The sequence below is a fragment of the Neomonachus schauinslandi genome, chromosome 5 (assembly GCF_002201575.2).
Source record: "Neomonachus schauinslandi chromosome 5, ASM220157v2, whole genome shotgun sequence".
Lineage (NCBI taxonomy): Eukaryota > Metazoa > Chordata > Mammalia > Carnivora > Phocidae > Neomonachus > Neomonachus schauinslandi.
In genome coordinates this window covers 59,429,397-59,453,523 of record NC_058407.1, presented here as the reverse complement: position 1 = coordinate 59,453,523, position 24,127 = coordinate 59,429,397, and the positions used below count along the sequence as shown (strand labels likewise).

The window sequence follows — 24,127 nt, the reverse complement described above, 5'->3', positions numbered from 1 at the left end:
TTGGGCAAGTTATATAACCTTTCTGGACCTCAATCTTCCCTTGTGTCAATGGGGTTAATTGTACCTACTTCACAGGATTATTGATAGAGAAATTAAATGATAACGTATGTGAACTATTTAACACCCTCTCTACCTACCAGTGTATAATGAGCAATAAAAACAAAACAAAAACCTAACTGGCTTTCTTCTGATTTCATTTTGTGGCTTTTTCTCTCAAGCCATTTCATTACTCTGATTTAGAGAAGGCCAGGTGAGTCTTCTGGACCATCTTCCCCCACCTTCAACTTGGACCTCCTGCTTTTCATTCTTCCCTTAATGCTTAAACCCAAGGAGAAGGGATTCTTTTTCTTCTCTCTGGGAGGTGCTGGGAACCAGATCTGGTGGGGCTGGGTGATGGGAAGGAGTCAAGTCCTCCTTTCACCCCTTCCATCATCTCTTTCATCTAAAACCCAAAAAGTAGTTCCATAGTTCCTGGGGGTCATACTCTTGACTCCCAAGGAAAGAAGCTGTGAAAAACAGACATTTCCTATGCATCAAGCCATCTGGTTCCAGGATGGGTTTGGAAAGAGTAGGTTAGGACACAAATTCCAGCTCTGGTCAGTGGGGGCACCGGGCCGGGTTTATTGCACTTGCAACAGAGTTTAAATAAGTCCCGGATGTCCGGAGCTGAGGTGAGGGGAGGTTGGGCAGGGAGAAAGGGGCAGCGTCAGTGCAGCTAGTGGGCAGAACCCAAATCCTGCAGGCCCAGGACAGTGGGCTCCCCTTTTTCTTGGGGACTGGGAGGGCCTGCTCCTGGCCAGGATGAGGTTCCAGATCTGTTACCATCATGGCCCCTTCAGGGTCCTGGGCAATTCCTGACTTCTCCCTAGTCAGAGGTGGATTGGGCCTCCAGGCCCAGGTCTGGAACAGGCTCAAATGTAGTCCTGGATCTGCCTGGTTAGGTTACCAACGTCTGAGTCTGGGTCCCAGATCAACCCCAGGCCCCAGGTTTGATCTGGCCCCATTAGAGTTCTGAATCCCCTTGGAGCTGGTTCTGAGCCAGCATGATCCTTGTTTGGGATCTGTCCTGAGCTGGGCCTGGGGCACCATCCACAGTTAGTGTTCCTTGTTGGCCCACCAGGGTGGGGGCTGTCCAGAGCTTCCAGGTCTCACTCCCCGGGTTCCAGGTTCTTACTGGGGGCTTCCTGTGGATCTCTGGCAAGACTGAGGATAGATCTTTGCAGGCTGGAGCTGGACAGGAAGTCCTGGTGGCACATCTGGCCCAGAGAACTGGGATCGGATTTCCCAGGGCTGGTTCCAAGTTGTTTTCAGGAAACTTTCTCCAAAATGCAAAGGCTACAGGGAGGCTGGGGCCTCTATCCCTGGATATGAGTTCCCCTATCCATGAGGAGGGCATGTGTAAACGAGGGTCCTTCACAGTGCATGGGGGGAGGGGATCCCCAGCTCCTCACCTCCCGGCTCTGGCCCTTCAAGTATGTCTCTAGGCTGGGGAGAGGAGCTTCTCCCTGGCCCTCAGCACCTTCAGGAAGTGCCCAGCCCCCTCCCTGTCAGTAGACTGAGGGTGGGGTTACTGGGCCTTGAGGATTGGGAGTCTGGAATGGAGGAGTCAGGCATCAGAGGTGGCTGGTGGCTTAAGTTGAGCTTTTTCCATGGCGGTGCCGTATGGGAGGGAGCGTTTGAAGAATCCAAGCTAATTGAGGGGGTAAGGAGGGAGAGTTTAGATATTCTGGCTTCCATTTCTCCCCATATCTTATCCCAAGAGGAAATGAAGAGGATTCTAGTGCTTCCAATCTCCCCATTTTGCAAAAGTGGCCTAAATCCTGGCTGTTAAGACTACCTCTCCAATAGGTCCAATGGGCCGGGAGGGCTAAAGCTGGGAGTGCTTTTCGTATAAGGGGTTCTTTCATCAGTGCTGTAAATTGCCCCCAGTTAGGCCAGGGATGGCAAACAGGTTTGAATTCAAGTTCTACGTCTGAATGCTTAGTAGTGGCTGCCTCTTGAGAAGGATTCTGAGGCCACTTCCAGGATACGGCCAATTAGTGATGGCTGCCATTAGTTTTGGGGGGAAGTGATAATGGCACAAATGCCACATATTTGCCACTTGTGTCACTGATTTTGCAAGTCTAGGCAAACTTCTCAGCTTGAGTCAAGAGACTCTTTCTAAGCTAGGGGCTGTGGAATGAAGGGAAGGATCCTACAGGCAGGGTCAGGATGGCATGCACGTGGCCAGGGCAGAGGAGGGGGCCTGAGGCTGGAGACCTGGTCTGGAGATAGATGCTTGGGACTATGTTGGGTTAAGGGCAGAACCTGATGAGGGAGTGGCCAAGTCACAGGTAGGATGTGGCTGACCTTGTAGAGGATATAGATGAGCAGCCCTAGGAGCAGGAGGCCAATGAGGATGGCTAGGATAATGATCCACAGTGGGACGCCGTGGCTGCCTTCTGCCTTGGTCCACTGCACAGCCGTGGCCACCTAGGGAGCAAGTCAGGAGAGGTCACTGAAAAGCCATTAGTACTCCCCACCCACCACTTGGCTCCCACTTGCTATCGGACCTAGACCACCTCTCACCTCCCAGGTTGGGCTAACAGAATTCTGAACTTCAAAATTTAAATTCCCAAGATGTGCATTATTATCTTATACTTTTGAGTCTTCACACCTGCTAATTTCCTCTCCCCAGAGAATATACCTTTCCTGACTGATTAGCCCCGTTGTTAGTTCCTATTTATTCTTCAGGTCTCAGCTGAAACATCACTTCTTCCAGGCAGCCTTTCCTGACACTGCAAGACTGAGTTTAAGTGTCCCTCTGATGTGTTCCTATAAATATCCTGGCACTTGTCACACTGTGTTCTCATTGCCCGCTAGCCTGTGAACTCCAAAAGTGAAGAAACTGTTCATCTTGCTTATTGTTATATCCCCAGGACCCAGCACAGGCCCTGGCACACAGGAATGCTCAATACATATTTTTTACAATAACAAGTCCAGCCCCCACCCGTGTCCCAGTCCTAGTGCGAGGCCCAATACTCTGAGCCTTAGCTTCCTTGGCCCAGACCTCTGGCCCAGGTTCACCTGAAGTTCCTTTCGGGGAAGCTGCTGGGGCAGGATTCGGTAGGGCATCTTCAAGGCTTCATAAACAGCGTCACACTGCAGGCTAAATGGCTGGTGTTCCCGCTGTGGGTGGGGAAGAGGTGCTCAGGGCAGCCCCTCTTGGGATCTAGAGGACAGAGGGCTTCCCGCGATCTGGCTCAGGTTGTGATCTTTCCCTATTCTGGACTCATTCTCTCCTGAATATCTGTATTCCTTATATGAGATAACAAATGTGCAATTAAATACTTATAACTAAATAATGTATAACTAGATGGCTACATGTTCAGTAAAAAAAAATTTTTGAGTCATTAATGTGGGTCAAGCACCCAGGACACTGCCTGGCCCACAGCGTTTGCTCAATAAATGACTGCTCTTTACTATTCCTACATCTGCTTGCCTCTCCACTATGGATTCGTCTCCCATCTGTTTTTTTATCATTCTCTGCATGCTGGTCTCCCTCCAGTTCTCCCTCTTCTGCATGGGCCTGGAGAGGGAAGTTGTCACTCCCAGAGTGGCCACTAGGTGGCACAAAGGACACACAGCCTGGTCTAAACAAGGGTGAGGGAGGGGAGCTGGAGTGTCTGGGTCCCATTCACCAAAGAAGGTGGCTGGGGCAGTAGGGAAAGGGAGGGTATGTATGATCAGGCGGGACTGAAAAAAGTCAAGGGTCAGGGTGGAGGTAAGGCTCCCTCACTTGCAGGAAGGTCTTGGCCCAGACTCGGAAATGCAGTTGCAGACTTCGGCTTTCTTGCCGGTGCAGTGGCCCGAGCTCACAACGCAGCCTGAAACACTCCACCTCGGGGCATTTCTGGGAAGAAAGAAGAGGCTTGAACCCGGAGTTCTGCCCTTCTGGAGGCTCTAACAACCCAAGTCCCAGTATGACTTACCAGGATCTGAGGTCCTGAGGAGGCCGGACTCCGGCCTGAAGCTTCCCGTCTTTGTAGCCGGTGATGCTGGGAACCCTCTGGATCCAACTGGAAGAAGGAAGAGACCATTAGCTGCCTCTCCCACCTCATCACAGCATCCAAGTCAGCCAGCAACTGGGTTCCAGAGCAGCTCCAACCTGTTCCCTCTCTCTTTTTCTTTTTTCTAAAGATTTTATTTATTTATTTGACAGAGAGAGAGAAAGCACAAGCAGGGGGAGCGGCACAGAGGGAGAGGGAGAAGCAGGGTCCCCGCTGAGCAGGGAGCCCGATGTGGGGCTCTGGGGCTAGATCCCAGGACCCGGGATCATGACCTAAACTGAAGGCAGACGCTTAACTGACTTGAGCTACCCAGGCGCCCCTCCTCTTTCAATTTTAATTGTCTATTATTCTCTACTAAAATGTAAGCTCCATGAGAGTGGGGACCTTGTTAGTTTGGTTCAGTGAGATATTTCCTGAGCCTATAACAGTGTTCAACGTAGGACACTCATTTGCTTAAATGTTGCCAGTGAGTAAACAAACTTTAAACCAGGCATTAGGGCCCAGAGAAACAGGTCTGAAGATGGCTTCCCAGAGAAGGTGGGACAGAGATGGGCCCTAGAAGTATGCCAGGGCAAGAAGTAAGGGAAGGATATTTCAGGCAGTGTATAAAAGAGTCTTTTTTCTTCCACAGCCTAGAGGTGTCTGTGGTTCTTCTGCCCCTCCTCCAGTCTTAGCTTCAGGCACATCCTTCGGGCTCTTCCAGGCCTCCAGTGACCTTCCCTAACCTCCCCAGCTGTGGGCCCTCCTCCCATATCAGTTTCCAGGCCTCTCACCTCCAGGTTCTGTGGGTTGGGGGGGTGACTGGTGGTGCAGTTGCCAAGTCCTGTCACCCTGGTCATGTAGAAAAGCTGCTGACCTTCCAGAGTCCGGGGACAACTGAGCTCCAGCATGCCCTGGCTAATGGAGCTGGGGCCCTGGTTGATGAGCTGAGGAGAGGGGAACACAACCATCCTGAGAAGGAGGGAGGGCTTCTGCCCTCCTGAGACCATGGGTCACCATGGCCCAATATCCCCTGCTGCATGTCTCCTATCTCAGAGGCGAAGGAGGAAATCAATAGGCGAAGATGAAATCCTCTCTAGCCCCTCCACTCCCAGCAGCCTGCCCTGAACCTAGCCCATCTACCATTCCTCACCTCATAGACATGGTGGACAGCAGGGCCCACGTCTCCCTCCTCCTGAGGCTGGTCTCGGGGACGCCAGTCGCTCACTGGGAATAGCACTGCCTCAGGTTTGGAGACACTAAGGAGGAGGGTGGTTTAGAGGACAGTGGAAGGGATCCTCTATGCATCCTTTCCTAGAAGTGTCTCCCCTCCCAAAAAAGGCCCCAGTTTGCCTGGGCATTTACCCATTAAGGGAGACCTGGGCGTGAGCCTCCACTGAGAGCCGGAAGGAAACCACTTCGCTTTGTGAGTTGTTGAGATTCTTACTGAAGGATGGAGGAGAGACTGAGGCAGTGCTGGAGCCCAGGCAGGGAGAATGCCCCCCTGCACCAGGCTCCACCCCACCCAGCCTCCCCCCCGCCCCCAACTCCCTACCTGAGAATCTGGAAGTCAAACTGGATGGTTTTCTTTGTGTCCCGGAGGTGAGGGACTGTGAACCGAAGTCCACCCCAGATCTGTGGGGCAAGGAGGGAGGACAAAGGAGCCTGTTAGACTGGGCATTTGCCTCACCCCAATTCCAGCCCCCTTCCCTATTCCACAGCTGTGCTCTGGACAGGCTGGTCACTGCCCTCTCGGCTCCTCTCTCCTGTGCCAGACTTACACTCGCTCCTGCCTTCATGGGGTTGCCCAGGTCACACACCAGCAGGCGGCTCTGGTTCACAGCAGAGTAGTCACAACTCAGGCTGGAGAAGTTCTGGAGGTGGGGTGGGTATGGGTAAGGTTTTGGTGCCCCTCTGGCGGGTCCCCTCCCAAGCCAAGCCTGAGAGTCCCCTCTCACCCCTGGGTTTCTGACGAGTCCGGAGTACTCAGCCTCTGCAGGGGCTGTGACCCGAAGCTCGGCCTCATAGGCACCGCCCTCACCCACGTTCTGGGCATGGAAAGTTAGGTTCAGGGAGTTCTTGTCGCCCAGGTACACATGGTTCTGCTCCCTGGAGGGGAAACACAGGGTAAGGGACACTGGGAAATTAATCCCCAAACCAGGACAATGAGCCATAATAATAATACAATAATAATAGGTACCATTTACTGAGTTCCAACTCTATGGATAACTAGGCCAGATGATTTATTTTATTTTATTTTATTTTTTAAAGATTTCATTTATTTGACAGAGAGACAGCGAGAGAGGGAAGACAGCAGGGGGAGTAGGAGAGGGAGAAGCAGGCTTCCGGCGGAGCGTGGGAGCGGGGAGCCTGATGCGGGGCTCGATCCCAGGACTCTGGGATCATGACCTGAGCCAAAGGCAGACGCTTAATGGCTGAGCCACCCAGGCGCCCCGATTTATTTTTTTTAATATTTTATTTATTTGTCAGAGAGAGAGAGAGAGCAAAACCAGGGGGAGTGGCAGGCAGAGGGAGAAGCAGACTCCCTGCTGAGGAAGGAGCCCGATGTGGGACTTGATTCTAGGACCCTGGGATCATGACCTGAGCCAAAGGCAGATGCTTAACCAACTGAGCCATCCAGGCGCCCCAAATTTTTATTTTATTTTTTATTTTTATTTTTTTAAGATTTTAATTTATTTGTTAGAGAGAGAGAGAAAGAGCACAAGCAGAGGGTGCAGCAGGCAGAGGGAGAAGCAGGCTCCTCGCTGAGCAAGGAGCCCGAGGTGGGACTTGATTCTAGGACCCTAGGATCATGAACTGAGCCACCCAGGCGCCCCCCTAGCCAGATGCTTTATGTAGATTATTTCACTTAGTCCTTCCAAAAAGGCTGAGAAATTGATGCTATCATTCCTACTCTACAGATGAAGCTGAAGCTCAGAGAAGCTGAATAACTTCCTAAGGTCACACAGCTTGCTAGTATGTCCCTAGTCTATCTTTTCAGGTGCCAGGTGCTTCCAACCTCCACATGTCCTGCTATGAGATCTTAGCATCTGGAATCCCCCAGCTTGACGTTGGCCTACACTTACCCAAACACTTCCAGCTGTAGATCCGGCACACAGATGTTGTCTTCTCCACAGTCCAGCAAGATCTGAGCCTGGGGAGCAAGATAGCTTTGAGAGGGGGAGTTTAGACCTCCTCCTGGGCTGAAGGGTCCCCCCTCCAGGGCCCTGCCCTGGGTGCCCAGGGTTCTCTTCTCCCGGGTCTCATCTCCCACCCTCCCATCTCCTCACCTTGTCCTCTATGCGGCTCTTGCTCTGGTAATGTAAGACTGGCCGGAGGCCATGGCTGTCCACAGGGGATTGAGGGTCCAGGGAGAAGTTGAGGGCAATATGAATCGGGGAGAGCTTGTCTCGGAACTCTGACTCATTCTGGGGGGTGGGGGAGAGAGTTCTCTGTGTCAGGGGACACATCTCTCTTCGTCCACTCAGGGCCCTCAAGAATCCAGGTGCCCAAATTTGACCATTCTCTTTACTTCCGAGGCCCCAACAGCCTGGTTCCCAGTTCCTCAGACAGAAGGGCCCCTTTCCTCAGCCCACAAAGTCCCAAGCCTCTCTCTGGGATCTCCCAATCTCTTTTCTTTCAAGACGGGCCCCAGTTCTATGTGACACCCTCCCTAGGCCAGTCTGTTCTCCGCCCTTGGGGCCATACCCTGAGGTAGATCTTCATCTCTCTGCAGTCCTCCCGAGCCCCATTCTGGATGAGCAGGGTCTGGGTCAGGGTCGCCTGTCTGGAGGCCAGGAACAGCGCCCGCCGTACGCCCCCCTTCTGCTTCTGCCAGTCCAACTGGAGCTCCACTGTGAAGCCTGCAGCCAGGAACATATGTTCAGGAGAATCTGTCTCTCCCTCCTAACCTATTCAGAGAGAAGGGAGGTGCCAAAGTCCCCGGCCCCTCCATCCTCTATCCCAAGGCCTACGAGATTCAGGCAGTCTCCCTCACCAATGGAGTCAGGAACGTGTTTTCCAGAAGCATTGAGGCAGAAGCTAAGGTTGATGCTGGAGGAAGACCAAGAGGAAAGCTGGTGTATCCAATGAACAGGCATCCTATCCTCCACCTATCTCCCAGACAGACCCGGACTGGGACACCCGCATTTGTCCCCTACCACAGACCTGGTTTCTCTGCCCACTCCCAGGCACAGACTGAGGTATTTCAGACTCCTTCCCTGTCATCTCCTGGGCCCCAGCTCACCAAGCCACAGGGTTCCCCTCCAAGCTGCAGCTGCGCTCCTCTGGGTTGAACATGGCAGGGAAGATGGTGAGGGAGGCACTGGTAGAGACAATGGGGCGGCCCCTGCCAAGAGTGGATATGGGGTCAACAGAACTAAGACTTTGCTGGAATCCGGGCACAGGAAGCTGATGTGCAAGCCCCAGGAAGCCAGTGTCCTTTGTACACTTTCCCAACCTCAGCCCTATTGAGAAATTCCCCAGTTCCTACTTTTCTTTTCCCAGGCTGCCCCCCTTGAATTCATACCTGTACACCACAGCCTTGTCCACACCGAAGGACCCCACAATCAGATCTGCAAGAAGTCAAGAAACTACCCCTTACAGCAAGCCCCAAATCAAGATCATTCCTTCCTAAACCTCTTCTAGGTCATTGCGCAAAGGAGGCAAAAGTGAGGGAACAGCGCCATCTGGTGGCACTATTCTAGAACTGTACCCAGGAGCTCCGGAAAGTGCAGAGGAGGGGGGAGGGGTCTGTGACCTGGAGAATTCTAAGGTGAAAGGGGCCTCAGCCACTACTCACCAGGGTATCCGTTGCCATCCAGGTCTCGGCCTCCTCGAAGCGCAGAGCCAAAGAAGTCCGGCGTGTGGCCAGCTGCCCACAGGGGCAGCAGAACCTGGGACGGCTTAGAGCCCAGCCCCCGTGGACCCCCAGGGAATATAAACACTACTCCCTGCTGGGTCTCTCCACCAAAGGGAGCTCCAATGGCTACATCTGCAAGACACACAACCCACACCAGTCAGAGGGCCGGGAATGCAGGAGTCTGAATCTCTACCACCAGATCCCAGAACCCAGGATCCTCTCTTTCCCATCTGTCATTCCCAGTTTTCTAATCTCTTCAAGTCCCAAGACCTAAACATCAGGATTAAAGTTTACACAACCTCCTTGGGGAGTCACTGGGGGTCTGGGTATCTTCGCTGACAGCCACCGTCTCCCCAAATTCCTTCTGACTCAGGCCCCAGAGTCCTCCTCAGCTCCTGGGGCCCATGGCACTTACCATTGTAGCCATCCTGGTCCAAGTCCCCCAGGGGGGTCAAGGAGCTGCCAAATCGGCCAAACTCATCATGGCCGGTGAGCGTCAGGGCCGGTGTGGGCTCCATGCCAGTTGGGTGCTGCAGGTAGACATAGACCCTGCCCACCTCCTGAGGCCGCCCATCAGCGGTCCGCTCCATAAGCAGAGGTGCCCCCACCAGCAAGTCATCCAGCCTGAGGGGAGGGGGGAAAACCTAGGTGTCCTGATACCCTGCCTTGCCACCTCCCCTCCCCAGTCCCACTGCCAGGAAATCCCAGGCATCCTGGATCCCAGGCTCCCTCCCACCCAACCGAGAAGACTCGAGGTCTTTAGCTCTCAGCTCTCTCCTTGCTTCTGAGCAAGGGGAAGGCAGGCACTGGGGGAGAATCCAGAGAAAAAGCTTGGAGAAAAACCTTCCTTGTATTTATCGGTCCCACTCCCACTCTTCAGTCCTGTATCTGGGAAGGGCATCGCGTTGTGCCTCTTTCCCACTACTCACCCGTCCCCGTTGATGTCTGTGGCAGCCACTGCATAGCCGAAGTAGGAGGCCATCTGAGGTGGGGGTCGACAAAGTCAGCATTGGGTCAGAACTAGGGGGGTCACTCAACGGGATCAACACGGACTGTTGGGGGAGGTCAGAGACTCCAGGGAGCCTGAGAAGTTGGGCTGAGCTTACTGGGTTAGGGCTGGGACTCGGCTGGCAGAGGGCCAAGCTGGGTCGTGTGTGGGGGGTGTCCTCACCTGTTCCCCTGAGAAGTTGTAGAGGGATCGGATGTCTGAGCCATTAAGGATGGTGACCTGGGGATGACGAGGTAACACCCATTGGTGGTGGACTCCCAGACCATCCCATGGGTGGAGGACAAATGGGTATGGGATTCCCCGGGGGGAGGCATTTGTTAGAGACACAGACCACTTGTCTCCTGATTCCCTCCCGACTTTGCTTTCGTGTTCCCATCTCTATGCCAGGTGGCTCCATTACATGGCAACGTCACTAGTTTTCTCCGTATCACTGATCAACTACTGACGGATTTTATATTTATCTGTCCATTGTTCATCTCTACCCACTAGAATGTAAGATCAGTGCGGGCAGGAGTTTGGGTTTTGTTTGCTCTCGCCCCAGAGCCTGAAGCAGTGCTTCTGTAGTGCAGCAGACAATAATCATTAGTTGAATGATGAATGCACGCTGAGACCTCAGTCATTCCTCATCCCCCAGCCCTCCCAAACCACCAACACTCCTGGCTCCCCTCTGTCTGCCCTGAGCCACTGGCCCTTGACTCCTTGCCCTCTTCCTCACTCTCGCTATTACTCTGGTGTGAGTCCTCTCCCAGGACTGCGGGAGGGACCCCTGGCTGCCCCCCCCCCCCCCCCCCCGCCGCCTCTCGGCACCCTGCCTCTACTGCAGCAGATGGACTGATGGTCCCAGAGCGGATCCAGGAGGGACACTTCTGGCTTGGAAATCCACAGGGATTCCCTGGAGCCATTGCCCCAATTCTCAACTTCTTGGCCTCTTCTGAGGCTCTGGAGAATCTGGCCCCAACCTGTTTTTCTTCAACCTTTCCTTATTCTCCTCATCCTCAATCAGCCCACGAGTCTGCTACAATGGCCTGACTTTCCTCTTCTTCCATGCTTTTCATGCTCCTGTCCCAGATGCCCTCTTGCCTCGTCTCCAAGGATCCTTCATAGAACCTTCTCTGATCCGTTCGTTCCTCCACTAATCTGCTATATCCTTTTTTTTTTTTTTTAGGAATTTATTTATTTGCGAGAGAGAGAGCACAAGCTGGGGGAGCAGCAGAGGGAGAGGGAGAAGCAGGCTCCGCGCCGAGCAGGGAACCCGATGCGGGGCTCGATCCCAAGACCGTGGGATCATGAATGGGCAGAGCCTACTGCAACAGGAAGTTGCCGCACCTGAGATTATAACTGTACCTGTGTCTTATCTTACATCTTCGATTAGAAGCACCTTATGAGATGGGGTACAGTGTCTTACTCATCTTCTCATCTCTTACCTTGCCTTAATAAACGCTGTCAATTGAATGAACTCTTGTGGCATTCTTATCTATGTCCTTTTTAAAGCACTTGTCAGGGTCTAATAATAATAGCTACCAGTTGTACACTGCCTAAGAGTTCACTAAGTACTTTCACCGGCATTATTTCATTTCATCCTTACAAGAGCCTTGTGAGGTCAGAACTATTATCCCATTATACAGAGAAGAATGAGGCTCAGAGAGGCTAAGTAGGTTTAAGGATTTTATGGAATGAAGTAGGGTATGAATAAATAACAGAATGATTCATCCAGAGTAAGCGCCAGTACTTGAACCCAGGTCTGCCTCCCAAGCCTGTGTTCTGATCCACTTTTTGAACCCTCACAAACTGCCGTGCATGGTTCTTTGTGATTAGCCAGGGGAAGGGAAGAGAAGGGAAGGGAGGGAGGGAGGGTCAAGCTTCGTCTTACATAACCATAGGTGAGGTTCCCTTTGGGCACGCCAGCAATAAAGTCTGCAAAGAGAAGAGAAAGTTGTGGGTTAAGCGTGGGGAAAGGGGCATCAGACCAGAATGGGGTCTCGGTTCCTGTGGCCCCAGGTCCTGGGTCTCCTCCATCCATCCCTCTCCCTTGGCCCCAGCCTGGGGGACACACTCACCTTCTGTGTCGTCACCACTGAATTCACCCACAGCCACAGAGTATCCTGGGGACAGGGTGAGTGGATATTAGTATTCCTGTGGGGACCCCTCTGCTGTGGCCCATCCTCCAGTTTCTTCCCCACCCCTACTGGGCCTTCATATGCAGCCTGCACACAAGTATGGCAGAGGGACTGGGGATGCCTGAGTGGGAGAAGAGAAGTGGGGGGAGTTGGGGCAAGAGTACCTGAGGTTCTCTCCCTGTAGACCCCTCCCCATCGCTCACTCACCCAGGTAGCTGTCATCGTAAATGGAACTGGCCTGGCGGGTCTGCAGCTGCCCCTGCACCAGGTTGATCAGGTACTCAGGGTAATAGGATTCTGCAATCTGTTCCTGGGTGGCAGACAGGATCTGGCCTGGGGAAGGGGACGAGGAGTTGGATGGACGGAGGAGGAGGTGGCAGGGAGGGGGGGCACTGGGAGCCGACGGGGTGGCATTGCAGAAGTCTGGTTCAGGGAAGAGAAGCTTGTGGAGGGTGGAGGAAAAGGATATATACATCGAAGGAAGGGAGAGGAGAATCGGGATGGGGACAGAAGAGGGAAGGATGGTGATCTCAGGCGGGAAGAGGGACGAGGGGCTGTGTGCCAGGGGACAAAGAGACAGCAGAGGAAGGACTTACCTTGCCAGAAATAGCTCCCTGGTCCACCCAGGACCACACGCCCAGTCTACAGGGGGAAGGGGAGGAGTCCACATCTGGTCCCGACTCCCGTGTGACGCCACCCACAGCCACTTCCCTCCCAGACCACCCTCTCACCTTGGTGAACTCAGCACTGAAGCCCCCTTGGCAGTAACCCTGTCCTGCTGCCCAGCTGAAATCTGTGAGGGGGAGAAGGTGGTGGGAAGGAGCCCAGCACAGATGGGTCTCGCAGGAAAGGAGAGCGAGCTTGGGGAGGGAGGGGGGAGGGGGCATCAGAGAAAGGACCTCCCTGGACCTGACAGTGATCAGAAAGGCTAACTGGGGTGGGGTGGGGACTCACAGAGCGAAGGCAGACGTGGGGCGCATGCCCCCTCTTGCCCTACCTGAGCGGCAAGGTGCATACTCCAGAATTCGGGTGAAATTGCCTGTGGAGAGGTAGCAGGTGCCCACGGGGTCGCTCAGCGGCTCCTTCTCTGTGCGCCAGCTGTATAGAGGAGCACAGGCCTGGCAGGGCCCGGGAGGAGGGGGCTTCAGGTCAGTCCGACGGGGCCTGTCCTCTCTCCCTCTGTGGGAGAGGGCCTGTGCTGCACTGTATTCAACCACTGCCCATCCCCTAGTCGCCACACCACTGAGCCTGCCGGGCCCTCACCAAGATGGAGGAGCCGTGGGCTCGAACTGTTGCTCCGAACCATTGCAAGGACTTGTACTCCACAGGCTCCTGTCCCTCTGGGCTGGACGCTAAGGACTCCAGGATCCGAGAGCCTTGGAGAAGTGAGAGAGGCAGTCATGCTGGGCTGTGACGGCTGAGCCCTCGAGTGGCCCTCGCCCTCGGCCTGGGCGCTTGCAAACCTCGAGCCCCATGACTCACTGGGAAGAGTGGGTAAGGGTCTTTAGAGTCTCCTTTGTGCAGCCTGACTCACCCCTTCCCCAGACACATGTATGCGCGCGCGCACGCGCACACACACGCACAGAACCTAGGCTTTCTAGAGCTGCCTTCCCCTCATCCCCGTGCCTCCTCACCCAGCTGGGACAGGGGTGCCTGCGGTAAGGGGGAGGCAGGAGGGTGGTGGGGAAGAAAGGCTATTTCCCTCGAGGGTAGTCCTCTGGCTCCACTTCTCTGTACCTGGGTCTGTGTCTTTAACAGCACCTTGTTCCATCCCCTTTTTTATCTGGGTTTCTGTCCCCTTATGTCTCTCTCTCTCTCTCTCTCTCCCTTCATTTGTCTGTCTCCCCAAGTCTTATCTCTGCCCTCTGTGGGACGGTTTTTTTCTTTCCTTTGATTCTCATCTTTCAGGTTAAAAAAAAAAAAAAAGGCAGTCTGTTTCATGATCTTCTCCCTGCCCCTGCCATTGTCTCCATCTTTTTATCTCTCCTCTTTTTGTCCCCTCAACCCAGTCTTTATCTCTGGAGCCAGACTGTTCAAGTTCATGTCCCTTATCTACCATATACTACTAGCTGCATGACCTCGGACAAGTTACTTGACCTCCGTTTCCTCATCTATGAAATGGGGATAATACCTCACCCTGGGGTTGAAAAGATTAAGCAAGTTAAAGTATGCAAAGTGCTCACAAACGTGAGCAAGTGCTCTGAATGTGTCAGCCGTTACTTCTGTCTATCTGTCCGTCCGTCTCCCTGTGCCTCGCTGCCATCCACCTCTGCATCTACTCCAGACCTGGAGCTCCTTGCGGGCAGTGGTTTCATCGCGCCGCAGTCCCCGCAGCACCAGCACAGTGCCTGCCGTGCACTGTCCGTCACGTAGTCAGTGCTTAGCGGGACGCACTGAGAAGTCTGTGTGACTCTCGCCGTCTTTGTCTGCGTTACTGCCCCGGCCTCCCAGAGTCGTGGGTGATTCAGGGGAAATGAGAGCCACATGTTTCTGAATCACGCCCGCCCTCCCTGGGCTGGGCTGCACTGGGAACGCGGTGTGAGTGCCACGGGGAGCCGCTGCGCCGCTACCGCGCGGCGCTGGAGCCCGGAGCGCCGGAGCCCGGAGCGCCGGCACGGCACGTGGCCACGGAACCCGAGCCGGCTCCACCCCTCGCTCCGGGCGCCGCTCGGCCCGCCCCCACGCCGCCGCACCACCCCCGGGCCCTTTCTGAGCTGCCCCGCCTACCCGAGGGGGTTACCTTTACTGTCAAATTCAATGGGTGTGCAGCGTACCGGGCTGGCGCCCCAGGGACAGAGGTAGACGGCACCACCCTGCAGCACTCCCGGCTGGCTCGTGTTAGCCTTGGGCGCTCCCACCAGCACGCTGACCCTGTGGAGGGGAAAGGAGAGGTGGTTCGGAAGGACTGCTGGCTCTCCTCCAGTCTCCCCCGGGCTTCTGGGCCAGGGGCTGGCGGGGGGTGGGGTAGATGCCCCCGGGCTGTATTTAGATCCCAGAAGATGCCACAGATGCCAGAGGCACAGGCTGGAGTCAGGTGGTCCCCATGTGCCGCTGTCACTAACACAACCACCCCCCTCCACCACCTTCCCCTGTTTCTAGAGAGGCGGAACCAGGGTCCGTTCTGGGAAGGGAACAGGAGCCAGAGGGCCTGGACCCCAGCTTCTCCGTCTCCCCTGTGGATTGCCGGGATTGGACACACAGCCCCTGGAGCTCCAGGGTCCTCTCACCTAGCCTCTACCCTCTTGTCCCAAGCCAAAGCCCTTCTCTGGGCCAGGACCCAGGCACCCGGCCGCCCAGCCTTGGGGCGTGTAGGAGGAAAATGTGAGTCTTGGAAATCAGTCAGTAGAAGTGGAGAGAGGAGCTTGGAGGATGGCGAAGACGGATTCCCCTGGGCCTGGGCCTGCCCTCCCCTGGGCCTGGGCCTGCCCGCCCCTGGGCTCTGGGGTAGACCTCCCCGTCTTGGCTAGGTTTCTGCTCAGCCCCCAACCCCTTCCCCACACGCCATCCCTAGGAGTCTGAATTCAGATCTTGCTCTACTGGGTCTTGATTCTGAACATGTTGCTTTGAGACAATGAGGAGAAAGTTGCCTTTGCTGGGGGTCCTATGTAACGGGGTGGTCATGATGAAGGTCCCGGGCAATCTTTCCTGCCTTTGGCTCTGCCTCTACCACAGTCTTTGAGGTCCCTTGGCTCCAAGGCCTCTGTGTAGCCATCAGCCCTGTTGGTTTTCTCCTCCAGAGTCTCCCACAAGGACTGCATCTGGCAGCCTGGGGCAACTGGACCCAGCCCCTGGGCCAGTGTCCCTGCCAGCCTGGCCTCTATTCTTCTCCCATATCTGCTCTGGCACTGCTTCTCAATCTCTCTGTCTCTTTGCCCCTGTGACTACTTGCCTTCTTCGTTTCGGTTTTTTGAGTCCTCTGTCTCTCTCTCCATCTCAGATCTTGGGCTCTTCCATCTCTACTGGTTTCTGGCCTCTTTTAGCTTTCAACATTCCCTGTACCATCTCTTCCCTGATATTTGGGTATGTTCCCTAGCCTTCCTTACCAGGAAAGAGCCCAAGTGGGTAAGTATGGTAGAGGTCCCAAAAGCTAGGGGTGTCTTCCAAGAGGACCAGGTGGGGCAGGGGTGAGAGGGGTGGGGTTCAAGAGGAACAGGAGATGGGGGGAATAAGGTGGCAGGGTCACGGGACTGAAGTGGGGAGTGTGGAGTGGGCAGGGAGGGCCGGAGGATGAGAACAGAGGAGGGAGAAGGCAGGGTCCAGAGGAATAGGAGGGGGCCAGGGAGGGAGAGTTCCTGGAGTGAAGGGGGGTGGGGTGTGAGCCCTGGTTACCCTGGGGACAGGAAATGTTTACTGCCTGTGGCTTCCTGTCTGTTTCCAACCTCTCACTTCTCCGTTTGTCTCCCACCCGCTGGCCGGGCCCCACCCCTCTCACTCAGGCATTACATCCAGTTGGGGGGTGGGAGCTGGCTACTTGGAAGGCACAGTGACAGTCAGTTGCCAGGCCCAGTAGGTGAGGCTGGTGGGGGGCAGAGGTTGCACTGTCCCAGGACTGGGTGAGGAGAGAGGGGTGAAAGCATCCCTTAGCAGGCGCAGCTCCAGACAATAGCTGTGGAACAGGAGGCAGTGAAAAGAGCACTGGACTAGGAGTCAGGAGCTCCGGGTCAGGCTCTAGCTCAGTGTGGACTTGGGCGATATACCCTTTCCCTCTCTCTCTAGGTGAAGAGGTTGAACAGTTTACCTGAAAGTCTCCTGGAGCTCTGATATTCCATTTCCAGGAGAGCACAAGGCGGCAGCCAAGAGACCCTGCTCCCACTCCCAGTTTTCCAACACCCCCTGCTCTGGATGACGAACTGAGCCCGAGGGCTCTTAGGATGGCTTGGAGAAGAAGCTTGGAGTTTGGCAGGGTTGGAAGGTGAGTGAGGCCTTACAAAGCCTGTGAAGCCCACAGACTCATGGGCTGGGGGGCATATACGTTGTGGCTGTGCGAGAGATCAGGAGATCTGGCAAGCAGGCAAGGGACCCAGACCCAGACCCCCACCCCGTGACTGATACCTGCAGTTGCAGTGGCCCTTGCATCCCAATAAATAGCGCCCTCCCCCATGTGCCAAGCAAAGTGCCTGGTGTCAGGGTAGCCCCATCACATAGTTTATCCTTGTTCCCCCACTCCTAGTTCTTGCTTCCTAAATCCTGCAGCAGTTGGGCCCTCTTAGGGGTCCAGGAAGGTAACAATGGAGGGACCTTGGGCTATTTTCAGTATTTCAGAAAGCCTAATGGAAATCATGCATTCACCTGATAAGGTGGCTGGGCTAATTAAAACCTCAAGTGTATTTGCTTTTGGCTAAAATGATATCAACATTTGGGGAAGCTGGTTATCACCTATTGGTCAGAAGCTCTGATTGGCAGCTATAGCTGTCTTCTTGTTCTAACTTCTAGTTGATAAGAAACAGGAAAAAGGAATTAATTATGCCTTACTAAATGCAGTTTGGCAGATAAACTCTTCTAAAATGTGGAGTTCACGGGAAGAAATAATTGCCATAATTACTTTTGAAGCCTCAGCTCCCCGAAATTCTAGAGTTGGCTCGTGGAGACACAGGCTACCACAGCTTCGAGGCGCCACTAGTTTGACGACTGTCCCGTAGGTGCCTCAGGCCAGCCACACGGACGTTTGGGGAGGCCCGTTTGGTCCTGACAGTTCTCCCCATCTTCTTTTAGAGCAACTTCTTTTCCCGGTTTTATATAGAATGCCCTGGTAAGCCATCGTTTGAATTTAAACAAAAATAAAGGAAATAAAGAAAAAGCTTTACTTAAAAAATTGCTGACCTAGTCCCATGTTCTCATTTTACAGATGGGAAAACTAAGTCCCAGAGAGGTTAAGTAACATGTCCAAGGTCACTCAGAATCCTTCCCGACATAAGGACCAGAAGCTAAGAACCCTCTTTCCTAGGCCAGTGTTCTGGTCTACCCTGCTGCCAACATATCCCCTTCTCTCCCCTCTACTATCTCCCCAGCCAGGCTTCTGATTAACCAAGTTCCTGTTCAATACATGGTTACTGTTTGACTCTGTTGGCCTGGCAAGGTCGGGGGTGGGGAGTAGCAAGTGGACCAGGGCCCAGCTCCTGCAGGTCCTACAGCTGCCCTGGCCAGGTCAGAAGAGGACATTCTAGATCCCCCAGTGTATTCCCAAGAGAAATGCCCGGCTGGCTGGTGGGGAAGAGTCGGCTCCACTTGGGGCAGTGCCGGTACCAGAAGGGAAGGAGGAGCCGGGCTAAGAAGTCTGGATGCCTTTCCAGCTTGTGACCTGGGCCAAATCACTTCTCTCCAAGCTCTGGATTCTCTCCCCATAAAATGACGGGGTTGCTCTTGAATGGTTCCTAAGCCAATTTCTATGATTCCTGAAGTTTCCGTTTATATGTATATATAAAACGACACGATAGTGTTTCCTATATACCCAACGCAAGGGTTTTCGTTAACAATCCAATGGAAAAATTGATAGGACAGCGCTAAGGAATGTGAAGGACCATTATTACTATCACTACTCTAAACAAATACTAAAAGCAAGTAAGAAATGGGGAATAAGTTAGACAAAGAACCAGGTGAGGGGCGCCTGGGTGGCTCAGTCGTTAAGCGTCTGCCTTCGGCTCAGGTCATGATCCCAGGGTCCTGGGATCGAGCCCCGCATCGGGCTCCCTGCTCGGCGGGAAGCCTGCTTCTCCCTCTCCCACTCTCCCTGCTTGTGTTCCCTCTCTCGCTGTGTCTCTCTCTGTCAAATAAATAAATAAAATCTTAAAAAAAAAAAAAAAAGCACCAGGTGATATCCAGGGAGGAGGAAACCAGAAATAGAAAACAGCTACCCTGGAAAAATCATGCCTCCCATGTACTGATCACCCTCTATGGACCAGGTGCTTTTTGTATCTATTGTCTCACTCAGTCCTCAGAACAGCCTCATCCATTAGGGGTCTGATTTTCATGAAACACCATGAAACACGGAGCAAAAGTAACTCGCCCCAGGTCACACAAAGAACAAAGTGGTGGGGCCAGGATGCACCCCCAGTGCTGTCTGACTCAAAGCGTGGCCCTTTCTTACCATGTAACCCCTCTCGGCCTCACCCTGCCCTTTGATGCTGTCTCAGTGCCCCTGTGAGAGATGTTTCAGGGACAACAAGAACACTGAGGCCTGCCCTCTCCACAGATGGCCCCAGGTTGGGAGCTACTTTTGTCCCCTGTGGGCAGGAGGGGGTTGAAGGCCCAGCTGTGGTGGGAGGGAGGTCACTGGCGAGGTGGATTGTTCAGAGTCCTACTCTAAGGGTGTATTGTAAGAGAAAATGAGAGGGGAGGAGTGCAAGCTGGACACCTGGGTTCTCTTGGGAGGAGAGATGAGCAGAGGGGGAGGAGGAGGGATGAGAAGGCTGGGTCCTGGTTGAGAAGACTGCTTTAGGGACTATAGGATCAGCCCAGGGGCCAGACACCTAGGGAATGGGAGTGTGTGAAAATCCAGATGTTTTAAAGGAGTCTTTTAAAAGGGAGATGACACTTTGGCTAGGTGGGGGTGGGGGTGGGCTGTGAGGAAGGTTAAGAGCCAGACCACTGGATTTACCCTGATATGGGGCAAGATCCCATCCCATCCCCTCCCTGCCTCCCTCTTCTCTACTCCATTAGGGTTGTGGTAAGCAGTTTGAGGGGGCCTGGGGGAGGCCAGGCCTGGCAGAGGCTCCAGGCCAGGGTGATGCAATGGGGTTTGGGCAGGAGGCCAGGGGGGTGGGGTGGGGGTTGGGTGGGGACCTTGAATAGCGCAGAACCAACAGCTGGGGCCTAACCATCTTTCTTTTTTCCCATTTCAGACAAAGGAGAAATTTGCTGCCCCCCCCCCCCATTGAATTAGCTAGATTAACCCCTTTTCTCCAAAAACTAAAGAAAATGAGTAGAGCTAAGTTAACTGTATCATGTATAAAAACAGCTCACCTCTGACAGAGGTCCTATCAAACCCCGAGACACTAGGGGTTGGGGTGGTGGTGGTGGGCACCAGTGGGAAGCTCAGAGCCCAGAGACAAGGAGAAGGAGGATTTCCCAGTTATTGTGGAGGATCAGGAATCTGGCAGCTGGGAGTCCCTGGCTTGGCCCAGGAGCAGCTACCTCCTTCTCTTGCTTCCCAACCCCCCACATTTAAACAAATACCCTTGTTCCAATGTTGCCTCAGCTCTAACTCCGGTTTCCCCAAGTCTGTGGGCTCCCCCCCTATCCAGGCACTCAGGGTCGGGTCTGCTTGTCACCCTGCTGAGCTGGGAATAAGGACCCTCCTTTGAGACTTCCCCGGTCCTTGATGTCCTATGTTATGACGCTCTTGGGCCCAGCGAGCCCGCGTCTCCCCAGCTTCCGACCCCAGCCCTGGAGTCCGGTCTCAGTTCAGCTCCAGCCTACAAGCTACAGGAAATCGGCATTTCTCTTCCTCCCAAGAGCTAGAGGAAGAGGGAAACCGCCCACCCCCCTTCACGCGCGCACACACACACCCCTCCCGACACATCCGAGCACCCGCCCTTGGCCAAGCCCGCCCCAGCGCCGGCGCCCCCAGGGCCCGTGTCCCGGGACTCTCCCCAACTTCTCGGGTCCCCTCGTCCGAACGGAGATTGGGGGTGGAGGGCGGAGTAGGAGCCCGAGGAGAAAGGGGAGGGAGCCGCCATCCCCCTCCCGGGTCTTTCCCAGTCTGAGCGGAGGCGGGGGAGGGGAGGATGAAGCTGGTCCCCCTTTAACCTCCGGACCCCCTCAGAGTCCGACTTCCCTCTTGCTACACACAGCTCATTCTGCTTCGACCCGTCTTCCCTCCGCACAATGGCCCTCAGGGGTCCCGAGGTCCCCCAGGGCTCCAAAAAGCCCTTCCCGGCCTCCGCGCCCCCTCTCGCCAGCATCCGCCTCGGGTCCCCGCAGCTCACAGATCTCAGCCAGAGACCCGCTGCTCTCGGTTCGCGCGTCCTCCTTTCCCTTGGCCCCGAGACCCTTGCCCAGACCTCTCCAGCTTCCAGCTTCTTGTCCTCTCCCCACCCCACACGTCTCCCCACTGATCTCAAACTCCAGGCGCCCACTCCGCGCCGGCCACTGTCCCCTCCCTACTCCCGCGCGGGCCCCCAACTCTAGCGCGGGCCCCCAACTCCAGCCCTAGTCCTTCCAAACTCCGCCTCCCAAACTCAAGCCTTGGTCCCCTCCATACTCCAGCCGCGCCCCCCGTCTCCAGCCCCCACCCCCCATCCCGCCGCCAACTCTCCTCACTCACCCGTCTGATCCCGGCCGGTAAAACTCCACCGAGAAGCCGAAGAAGGAGCCCGGGGGCCCAGAGAGCACAGCTGGGGCCTCGGCGTCTAAGTTGAAGCCCCCGACCCTGGGTGGCGGCGGCAGCAGCAGCAGCGGCGGCAGCAGCAGCAGCAGCAGCGGGGGTCGGCGCCGGGGGCCCCAGCGCAGCTGCACGGCGTGGAGAGGGAACCCTGGTGCCCGGCTCCCCATAGCGCCCGCTCTTCCCTGTCCTGGGGCCACCGACCCGGAGCCGCTTCCTAAACCTCCCAGAGGCGAATGACTCAACGCGGGGAGGAGTTTGCCAAACTCCCGGCTGAGCCCTCGCCCCGCCTGCCGGGGGGGCGGGCGGGGGGGCATTCCTGGGTCCTTGGAACGCTGAGCCCGCGCCCCCCACCCCGAAGGGGCGTGGGGGGGCCCCCGCACCTCTCCACTCCCCTCTCCCTAGCCCCAGCTGGAGGCCGGTTGTCTGGACTGGGTCAGACGGAGCGGGTTTGGGCTCTTCCCCCTCCTCTCTGCTTTCCCCTCCTTCCTCCCCCTCCTTTCCAGATGTACAACGTAAACGCTCGGAAAAGGAGTCGGAAAAAGGGAGCGGAGAATTTCCTAATGAGGAAAGGAATCACCTCTGGAGGGAGAAGGGAGCCTGTATATGTGTGTGGGGGGTCTCCCTCATTCCTTCGGGAAGGAGATTTTGGGGTCTAAAGAGATAGGAGACACCTCTGGCATCTAGCCAACTGGGATTCCCCCTTGCCTTCCGGGGCCACTGGGTGCCTGGGTTCCGGCCAGCTGGATTTGGGATTCAGGAGTTGAGGTACAGAGCGCTCCCAGGCAGCCTGATCTGATGGAGGACCTGCCTGGGGCTCCTCGAGTTCTCCTGCCCCCTCACCCCCTCCCTCCAAGCTGCTAGAATTGAAAACCCAGGAGTTTGGGATCACTCACCAGGTGATTCTGCTCCAGGTCACCCCCTTCTTGGTTGTAGGGTATGGAAACCTCTGTTGAGACCCTCCCTGGAACCTGGCATTTGACCAAGAGCCTGGGAGTGGTTGGGAGGGGGGTGCTTTGGCCCCTCAGTGTCTTCTTGATCAAACTGGCCAGATTCCTACAAACCTGAAGATTTGTAGAGTGGGGTAGGGTGGTGTGGTGTCTTGCAAAGGGACCCAACCTTTAAGTTCTGGGAGCTGGAACCCAGGACCCCGTTATCCCCTGATCCCCTGTGGATGTAGAGGAAAGGACTCTTTAGCAAGGGAAGGCAGTGACCCCCTGCCCACCCCTTCCCCCAGCCCTGGCTCTGTGTGATGAGATCACCTTTCAGGATTCTAGTCTTTATCTTAGTCTGGGGGAGGGGGACCAAGGGGCCTAGATTCTCTCCTAACCTTTCCTTCCCAGCCCCCTTCCTGGCTTTTTTCCCCCAGGACTTCTCCCCTTCCAGAATAATAATCCCCCAAATCAAACCCTGCCCCTTCTCTTCCCCAGGCCCCTGCCCCACTCTGGCCTGGGGGACCAGAATCAATGCTTTTTCCTTCCACACGGAGTCTTCCTCCTCATTCTGCTACTCTCCTTCCTGTCCCAAATCACCCAGCTGTTTTTTTAAAAGCGCCTCTCCAGAGCCAGCTGCAGCCCAGGGGAGAGGCCAGGTGGTCAGACTGTGGGGTGATGCTGGCCCCCATCCCACTCTCACATCTGTAGGTCCTGAGCCTTTCTTAGGCAAGGAACCCAAGGAATCTCTGGGTCAGAATCTAAGCATGCCACTGCCTCCGAGGTAACCTCTAGGTGAAAACTGCTCGAGCCAAGGGCTGAGAACCCCTTTTGGCAGGAGAGGGGCTGTGGCCTGACTGCTGTACAGCCCAGCAAAGCACAAGTGTATGAACCCAGCTCTCTCGTTTTTTTTCAGCCCAGGCATAAACTCAGATTTTCCCAGGATTTGGGAGCTTGGGGTGGGGGGTGGGGAGGGGCATAGGGAGGGAGGTGTGTGACTCAGCTCCTCCCAGGAGCCTTGGTGGGGGACAGGGGACAGAGTGTCCTGCCCCAGTCCTCCTCCTCACTCCACATCCCCAGCCTTGGCCAACTCAAACAGGCCCCCTCCCTGTCCATTCCCCGCTCCTGTTTATACCGGGAGCCCCTTAGTCATTCTCTGGCTGGCTTTTCTACTCTCCCCAATATCCCTCCTCTCTTGGCTCTCTCTGCCCTTATAAGTCCTCTCCCAGTGGCCCCAACACCTCCTGTTTTTCCTCTCACCATGTCTGCCTTTGCCTGGCTCTGCTTTCCTCTGCTTCCGGGTCAGGCCTGGCTTGGGGTTCCCTCCTAGTTGGAGCTGCTTCTGTATAGCCCTCCAGGTCTGGAAGGTCAGCCTAGGAGGGGCCTAAAAGGTCTGCCAGGAGGGGGTTAATCTAGAGGTTATCAGCCCAACCCTCTCTTTCAGAAGAGGAAATGGGTGTAGACAGATGAAGTGACTTATCCAAGGTCACAGGGCTAGGCAGTCAGTGGTGAGTCTAGAACTTAAGTGTTTTGACTCTAAACCCAATGCCCTTTCTTCTCAGCCAGCTGACCTCTAAATGCTCTGTCTCCTCTCAGCTTTCTCTCTTCTGTGTATCTCTCAGCTTGTCTGGCCCAGCCTGTATGTCTCCAAGTGTCTCTGTTTTGTCTCTCAGATCTGACCTCTCTGGTACCCTCTGTCCCTTCAACGCTCAGTAGGAATGATTTGCTGTGATGACTGACTATTATTAATCACAGTCTGCTTGACGGTGGGGCAGAAGGAGTGAAGGGCAAGGGCAGGACACTCACCAGGCTCCTGCTGTCACCAGCCTGCCTGCCCTGAAGGCTGAAGCCTTAAAACAAG

General features: G+C 55.1%; 1 protein-coding gene across 1 annotated transcript; it reads right to left on the bottom strand.

Annotated features, from left to right (window-relative positions):
* Positions 1–493: 493 nt before the first annotated feature.
* Positions 494–21,542, bottom strand: ITGA5 (integrin subunit alpha 5). The gene is made up of 30 exons (XM_021686794.2): positions 21,278–21,542; positions 14,756–14,886; positions 13,279–13,391; positions 13,013–13,133; positions 12,747–12,808; positions 12,612–12,657; positions 12,223–12,348; positions 11,956–12,000; positions 11,769–11,812; positions 10,061–10,117; positions 9,819–9,871; positions 9,305–9,513; positions 8,830–9,021; positions 8,557–8,602; positions 8,275–8,376; positions 8,026–8,081; positions 7,737–7,891; positions 7,319–7,456; positions 7,115–7,182; positions 5,987–6,137; positions 5,810–5,902; positions 5,584–5,663; positions 5,394–5,474; positions 5,182–5,287; positions 4,823–4,975; positions 3,972–4,058; positions 3,779–3,892; positions 3,067–3,168; positions 2,350–2,472; positions 494–1,690 (listed from the first exon to the last, which is right to left on the bottom strand). The coding sequence occupies exons 1-30, from the start codon at positions 21,502–21,504 to the stop codon at positions 1,607–1,609; spliced, it is 3,165 nt and encodes a 1,054-aa protein (XP_021542469.1). The 5' UTR covers positions 21,505–21,542; the 3' UTR covers positions 494–1,606.
* Positions 21,543–24,127: the final 2,585 nt, after the last annotated feature.